General features: G+C 40.6%; 1 protein-coding gene across 1 annotated transcript; it reads right to left on the minus strand.

Moving 5' to 3' along the window:
• Positions 1–242: 242 nt before the first annotated feature.
• Positions 243–5,369, minus strand: si:ch211-114c12.5 (E3 ubiquitin-protein ligase TRIM39). The gene is made up of 11 exons (XM_062535719.1): positions 5,324–5,369; positions 4,863–4,957; positions 4,213–4,337; positions 3,942–4,022; positions 3,129–3,242; positions 2,729–2,854; positions 2,379–2,507; positions 1,691–1,742; positions 1,557–1,583; positions 1,431–1,457; positions 243–958 (listed from the first exon to the last, which is right to left on the minus strand). The coding sequence occupies exons 2-11, from the start codon at positions 4,945–4,947 to the stop codon at positions 438–440; spliced, it is 1,287 nt and encodes a 428-aa protein (XP_062391703.1). The 5' UTR covers positions 4,948–4,957; positions 5,324–5,369; the 3' UTR covers positions 243–437.
• Positions 5,370–8,062: the final 2,693 nt, after the last annotated feature.

An 8,062-nucleotide genomic window follows, 5' to 3' on the forward strand; every position in this document is an offset into this window, starting at 1 on the left:
GAATCATCCTAACTTCACTGTTTTGCTTCATGTCTCCCAATAACAAAAGGTAGAAATGCTGCGGATGACTTTGTTGCTTGCTGCTTGGCCCCCAATAAAGACAGACATGGTAGGTGTAGGATACTTTTAATAAGGTAACTTGGCATATAGTTTTTTACCTATCAAACTGCACTGTTTTGCCTATCACACATGCTATGCAAGGATACAGGAATATTTTGAAGCATTGCATTTTATACACATTGAATTGTTTCATAATATGCCATTTTAAGGCTAGTGGCAAAATGTTAATGAAGTAGTTGGACCAGACTGATGTGAAAATGATGTACCTTCATCAATTCAGAAACTTCGTTTTTGGATGGTAAATATGATACAAATGGTGGAGCCTAAACGTAAATGGGTTAGTTGTCGACAATAAATTTGCTAAACTTTTCAAAGCCTTACATGTTAGGGGATGTTATAGTCATGAGCGTACGTCCGTCCAGAGGTGCGAAGAGGGGGTAAAGCTTTTCACGGAAGACACCCTTGAATGTGTAGAGATGCGACCGCGTCTCCGCGTTGTAGAAGGAGATCTGACCTTCATCATAGTCCAAGTAAATGCCCACTCTGGTGGGCACCAGCTCCTGGGGCAGAAGGGTTTCCGGCTTACTGCAGGCGTAGAACTGCCGAGTGCTCCGCCACAGTGTCCAGTAGCCCTCCTCAGGGCACATGGTGAAGCGACCCTGGCGCTTTGAGGAGGCCGTGGTCAAGCCGAGCCTCCAGTAGCCATTGTTGGCCAGCTGTACCTCCCAGTAGTGGCGGCCGACGGCCATACCTTCCCAGCCCAGCACGCATGGCCAACTATCAAAGCGCTGTGCGCTGAAGGCCACCTCTATCTCCGTGTGCGCCTCCTGCACCTTCTTGCGGTCGTCGGACACGATCAGCCACGGGTGATTGGTCATTGTGTCCAGCGTTACGTTGACTGGGTGAAAACCAAAGTTATGGTTATGGTTACCATCTCAAAGGATCAATTATGCTTCTTTATGCTATTATCTTGAATTTCTCGTTGGGGATCAATAAAGTATCTATTTATCTATTTATCTATCTATTATTAATATGTTGTATGAATGAGCCACAAGGTGCGGCATGCATTATGCATTAATACAGGTGTTGCTATTAAATAACATGACCTGTCATAACTATAAACCTGACAATCTCAGAAGAGAAGAAGACACTTGCAGCTAACTACACACTCATGGAAGCAGAGCCATTACATTGTGGAGGATTAGAATGCAGTGTAAACACATACATTAAAATTGGATCAATTATTTCATATTGAATATATACTTCTCTAATTGCTCTACCCTATAGTAAATGTATGAAAATAAAACCTAAAAAGTTGAGACATGCAACAAATATGATCTGACAACAGAAAACAGCAGTGGAAACCGTACCTGATGCACTACAGATCCAGTCCCACACTAAGGGACATAAGAATTACACAATTAAATTCCATAAATCATACATGTTTAAGATTACCATATTAAAAGATATTAATTTAAAAATGTCGACACTAATACCTGAATTTGGGATGTACTTGGGTGTCTCTGTTTTGGGAAGAGGAACTCAATTAGCTTGAATAGCTTGGCTTTTACAATAAGATATCACACATCCAAAACAAATTGCTAATGAAATTGATATTAGTGAGTTTAACCTGTCTTCCAGGTGCGCTGTTTGGTGGCAAGCCACAGCTGAGAGACAGAGTCCTGAAACAGAGGGACAGAACAAATAAACTTTGTAGAATGCAAAGGTGTGCCCGATGTTTGTTGCTTTGTATAATGCTGTATATTCATACTGTGCAGAAGCTAGTGCCTACTACTTCTTAAATGAGACGTGGTCTGGCAACCAAACGTTAATTTTCTCGTATTTAAAAAAAAATGCCCAGATCCGTTCATTGGGTGCCACGGATGTCTATCAAATGTGTCTGTGCATAGCTCATCATAGCCTTGCTTTCCCCCCTGTTCTGTGATTGGTCCCCTTTCTCAGGAGAAAATTAGGGCGGTAGTTCCCAGACTGCCGTGAATGAAATTGCGTGCAAGGCAGCATGGGAACACCCAGGCTAACTGTGCGGCATAGGTCTACTCAAGCTCAGGTGGGGCCCGCCATGAAGATCATTTTGGTGAGATGAAATCTCCAGAAAGCAGTGGGGTGAGTGAAGTACTTTGCACATGTTATTATCTAACCAGCTAGTTCTTGAAAGCAATAGTATTCAGATGTTGACAAGGCTGTTGTTTTATTTGGAGTAGGGAAGAGCTCTTTCTTGAGACAGGACTTTCAACAGTCATAATGATTGCACAGCCTTTGGCAGTTTGTCAAGTGAAATTTGCTGGGTCATGGCTTACCCGGTCTTCTTTCAGCATCGACCAGGTGATAAATTCCAGGAAGGGGAGCAGGGTCATCATCAGTTTCTTCTTGCGCAGTTGCAGTTGTCTCAGAGCCTGGAGAAGCTCCTCTCTCATCAGACCACATCTCTTTTCACAGACAAACATACACACACACACACACACACACACACACACACACACACACACACACACACACACACACACACACACGTGCACACACACACACACAGCAAACACACACACACACACACATACACACACACACACACACACACACACACATATTAATACAGCACATCCACATCATGAGAGAAACAATATTTCCAAGCGATATCTGTGAGCTGTACCTCAGTGACAGTCTGAAGCTCTTTGGCCCACTCCATGACCCTCTGGTCCGCTTCAGTGTTGTCACTCTGTGTTGTTGCTTTGTCATTCTGTTTTTCCTCCTTCCTCTCACTAACATCGCTGAACAGCTGTGAAACACACACATACACATACACACACACACACACGGCGGATCATTGGACAACAACCAGCTACTTGTCAGATGTCATTATAATGCAGCTTCACAGCCATAACAATAGTGAAAATATATCAAAAAGACTTCTACAAGTTCTACACTTTGTTCTTTGGTTTACTACGTATGCATCCAGAGTTGCTCTGTAAAAGGAGCATAGAAATGCTTTGAAACAGACAGGAGGAGTAACAGATGTTAAATGTGATATAAGCATGATGGAGGCTGCCTACCGCGTCTACTTTCTTGAGCTCCTCAGCCCACCGCAGGATGAGTTTGCGACTCCGCTCCAGACTACTGGGTAGGTCTTTCTGGTCTTTGCTGCTGCCATCGGCCCCTGTGCTGTTCTGCACAGACACACACACACACACACACACACACACACACACACACACACACACACACACACACAAATAAATGTGACTACTCAATACCATAATCATCACTATAACCTCTGACTGATTATATTCAGGGCGGTTTGTGATCACGCTCTTCCCTTATAAGGACACATGTAAAAGTTATGGCTCCAACTGGCGTGTTGCAGTGGAATGAACCGATGATGAACTGTGATAAGTGGTGAGACGAGCTGTTGTTTTTTTTATTCCTTAAAACTTTATACAGCACTTTATATGATGCCATCACCATATTTTACAGTGAACCGTATTTTGATTTCACTTTAGATTACACAAGGTTTCCCTGTTACCCTGATTGTGCTCTAAACAGAGCAGAGGTTCTTGCCCTGAGCCATAAAACTAGAACTGATGACTGGTCAGCTACGTGCCATATTAAACTGTACACTGCTGTGTAAAAGAATAATTGAACAAAAAGACTCAGCTCGCAAATTAATCAGCATTAGCTAAGATCATTTATAATGGACATAGGCCTACTAATAACAGAGTTAGAATAGTTAGATTTGACAGAGTATGACAGAGTTTATGTAGTGTTATGTAGTTCCACAGATGTTTACTTGAAGTCAGCAGTGGGAACTGTATCACTTTTATGGCCAGAATGATAGAACGGCATTAAATCAGATTACGATAACCAACCTTGCAAACATTCTCAACTTGTTGCTTCCAGTTGATGATAAATTTTGTGCATTCCTGTAGGCCACGCAGATCTTTCAGGTCCTAATAGAACAGAAATGAAAGGGGTCATATAAATAGACAAAACCGTCAGTAAAAAACAGATCTACAGTCATTTCCTGTCTATTAGCCGCATTGTGTGTTAGCCACAGGGCAGTGTTTTAATGTAAGTTAAAAGAAACAAAACCATAGTTGGGAAATTACGATAAATTATGGACAGATTTTCCAAGTGAACCTTTGGTTTGCGGGGGGTGATTTTGGTGGGTGCTGAGTTGTGCATCTGACGGGGCTCCTCAGGAAGAGCCCAGCGCACAGCGCCAGTGGAACTGCTCTGGGTAACGTTCTCAGGGGCTTGGAGTCCTGAAACACGCACACACAGAGAGACACACACACACACACACACACACACACACACACACACACACACACACAGAGGCAGACACATAGACACACAAACACACACACACACACACACACACCACACCACGCCACACACACAGAGGCAGACACAGACACACACACACACACACACACATACACACACAGGCAGACACAAAGACACACAATCACCCACACACACACACACACACACAGGCAGACACATAGACACACACACACACACACACACACAGAGGCAGACACATAGATACACAAACAAACAAACACATACACACACACACACACACACAGAGTGAGAGAGAGGCGGACACATACAGTGAGCATACACATACACACACAGAGGCAAACACAAAGACACACAAAAATATTTTAGCACCAATGTACTGTACACATGTTTCTATTCACACATGCCTACACATCTTAGACATCCATATGGAGGGACCCCGTAATGTATGAGGACCATATGAAAACCATATGAGAACATACCGAGCTTCTTCTTCTCCTTCTTCTCCTTCTTCTCATCAGTGCTCATGATTGAGGATGGTTGTTGTGTTACGCCAGTGTCACCCATTAGGCTGTGCCTACAGGAGAAACTATTATGAAAAATGGCTACATCCACTTATGCTATTACTACTACTACTACGGTCCGGGACCGTTCCGGCTCAACCCGCCATTGCGAGTTTGTGTCACTTACACTTTAAAAATATCTGCTACATACCAGTCAACTTTAACTTTAGCTTCTACTACTACTACTACTAGCTTCTACTACTACTACTAATAATAATAATAATAATAATAATAATAATAATAGTTATAACAATGAAATGTTTTGTTTAATTTTAGCTTAGTATATGGTAATTACACACATAAACAAAGTGTGTATGTAAACCTTATACTATATATGAATACATATATACAACAGATATTTCCACAGTTAAACACTTTACCTTTCCGAGGAGCCTCAGAGGCCTGTGCATTCCAGATTGGGCAGCGAGGAAAGACACCAGTCTTCCTAGATCAGCTTGATTTCCTTTTTGCGTTGTTCGTCATCCCACCAACCTTTGTGCTTTCATACACAAGGCAGGTTCATCAATTGGTAGTTTATTTTATTGCCATATCACAGTTTAGAAAGGGAGATAGCACCAGCATATTTTATGACTTGACGTAATGTTTTACTTGTGGGTTGTAGGGAGAGGTGGTCATTTGATTAGCGGATTGAAACTGCCAGGGAGGTTATCTTTTCGCCTTTTTATCAGAACAGGACATCATAAGCTTTCAAGACTGTCCAGATCCGCCGCCTGGATCCAGACGGTGATACAAATCACTCCCATTTAATCGTTTCTGTCTTGGGTCATTTCAGACCTTCCCTGAAAATGTCATTGAAATCCATCCATAACTTGTGAACAAACAAACAAACAAATAGACAGACTGACAAACAAACAAACAAACAAACCCCGATGAAAACATAACCTCCTTGGCGGAGGTATAATGATTGAAAGCAAGTGTGGTCATTCTCTGCCGACATTTAGGCCTATATGTTAATACTTTTTGGATGTTTTTTTCGGATGTGCGCACCACAAAATGTTTTTGATCCCTTATAAATCACTGCTTCCATTTCTGTATCATCTCAGATAAGATAAGAGTGTCGTCCAAGAAAATAAAATATTATTGAGTGAGAATCGATGAAGACACTGTTATAAATCATGAAGACTGATTATCAAACCAAAGTCATAACGGTATTGCTGTTTTGCATGCACAAATGATAGTGCCACATCCATGACAGTGACTGTATCTATTGCTTTGGTCCTGATAGCCCAACAGCAGAAGCACAGAGGCTTCAAGGTAGGCCTGTGAGTCACGTAACGATTCTCCTTCCTGGAGGTTAAGCCATGTTGTCATGGTGATTTACTATTTACATCTAACGAAAGTCATAATTGTGAAAACACTTTGTTTGACATGTGTAAAACACAAACATTGTGGGATTGCTTTGTTATAGTATTGTTTATCAGGTCCTGTGCATGTTTCAAAGTCAGTGGTCCACTTAAGTCACCAGCAAAGATCATAGAGCGCTCCGCTCTAGAATCTTTGGTCACCAGCCTTGTTAAAAGAGTATGGCACTAACGATGCATACATATTACTGCAGCATTTGGGGTTGGGTACACAAGAAGGTCGATGAAGACCTGGAGATCTGGCTAAATCAGCGTCAGTGTCAGCATTTTTTTTTCTCTCAATTTTGTGGAAACTGAAACTGTGACCTTAGCATCGTTGGCTCCAAGGTCATTCTAGTGAGTTACGGGAAGGCTCTTTATGGTCAATAAGCCTGCCCTGTTTACAGTGGCTATAGATAATTTGGGCCTTAAGCCAGGAGATGCAATAAAACAGGGTAACCTATTCACCCAGATCAAATAACTGCTTTAAGGATATGTACATCTGACATGCCATTTTGTATTCTTTATTATGTTAGCTTTAATCAAAGTAAAAAATGTTTACAAAGATGGTGGTGATTGATTCTGTTGGTTATGATGGGAGCAGGATCCAAGGCTAAACGTATTTATCACGTTTCTCAACCAAGAACAAGTAAATGGATTTCTTAAACTTGTGAACAACCGCAGTGTTTCGTATTTTTTTCAATTGTACATCAATACATGAGGATGTCACAGAGATGTTAGATCAATATACAGTATAAACAGTAAACTATTGGATAATAATAGACACAAGTGGTACCTACCATAATTTATTAGCACTGATCAATCTGTTGGTTTTTTTTTAGTTTTTTTTTATTCTATTTTGTTTTGTTTTTGTCACTCCAGTTTCCATTTTGTGTCCCTCCAGTTCAGTGTATGTATGTCACTCCAGTTTTTTTAACTCCGGTTTTTGAAAAATTGCTTTAACGGGAGTGATTCACGACCATGGGGGAGAATTTCCACCTACAAGAAAGGAAAAAGAACAGGTTTTAGTCAGAACTCAGCACTCAGAGTTTGTCAGGGAAATTAGACATAGTTCTTGCTTTCATGGCAGTAACTCAAAAGCACTTATAACTAGAAGCTCATTAAAAAAGAGTATTTTGGAACTGAAGAATGTGGGCCGCAGTCAAGTCAAATTTGTAGGAAAAACCAACACACACCTGTGGTTTGTGCGAGGTGGTTGCAGGATGCATAAACAAAGATAAAGGAGACCGCACTCTTTTTCCTATGCCAAATGGAAAAGAGTGTGCGGTCTCTTACACTTTATCTCCGCAGTCAATTCAAGTCTATTTACTGTATATAACGCATTTCCTACAGGTCATTCAATGTGCTTTACATCAACAAAAGCACACAGGAATAGCTGATACAAGCTTATAAGGGCAATATCCAAGGAACAGTTTAAAAAGTAAAGAAGAAAATGTAAAAAATAAGCATAAAACACAAAGGTAATGGTACATACTGTAAAAGTATAAAAGGACTCAGAGTAGGTTTTCTGTTAAATGTATTTTGTAGATTTTCTTTTTTTTAAATCTATTTAGTCTTTTAATTGCATTGTTATTTTTTATCTGTTTTCATTTGCATTATATTTTTGTAGCACTTTGAGATCACCATAATGTAAGTTCAATACAAATTAAATGTATTACTATATGGTATTTACAAAATTACTAATGACTCATAATTACTAATTCAATTGCAAAATCATGTTGGTTTATCCTTTACAAC

This window comes from Sardina pilchardus, chromosome 5 (assembly GCF_963854185.1).
Source record: "Sardina pilchardus chromosome 5, fSarPil1.1, whole genome shotgun sequence".
In the NCBI taxonomy this organism is placed as follows: Eukaryota; Metazoa; Chordata; class Actinopteri; order Clupeiformes; family Clupeidae; genus Sardina; species Sardina pilchardus.

Excerpts from the sequence above, each read along its gene's own strand:
- si:ch211-114c12.5 (XM_062535719.1), bottom strand. The coding sequence starts at position 4,947 with ATGGGTGACACTGGCGTAACACAACAACCATCCTCAATCATGAGCACT. Across the intron at positions 3,243-3,941 it reads AAGTTGAGAATGTTTGCAAG|AACAGCACAGGGGCCGATGG; the intron begins GTTGGTTATCGT and ends GTGTCTGTGCAG. Across the intron at positions 1,584-1,690 it reads ACAGCGCACCTGGAAGACAG|AGACACCCAAGTACATCCCA; the intron begins GTTAAACTCACT and ends TTCCCAAAACAG.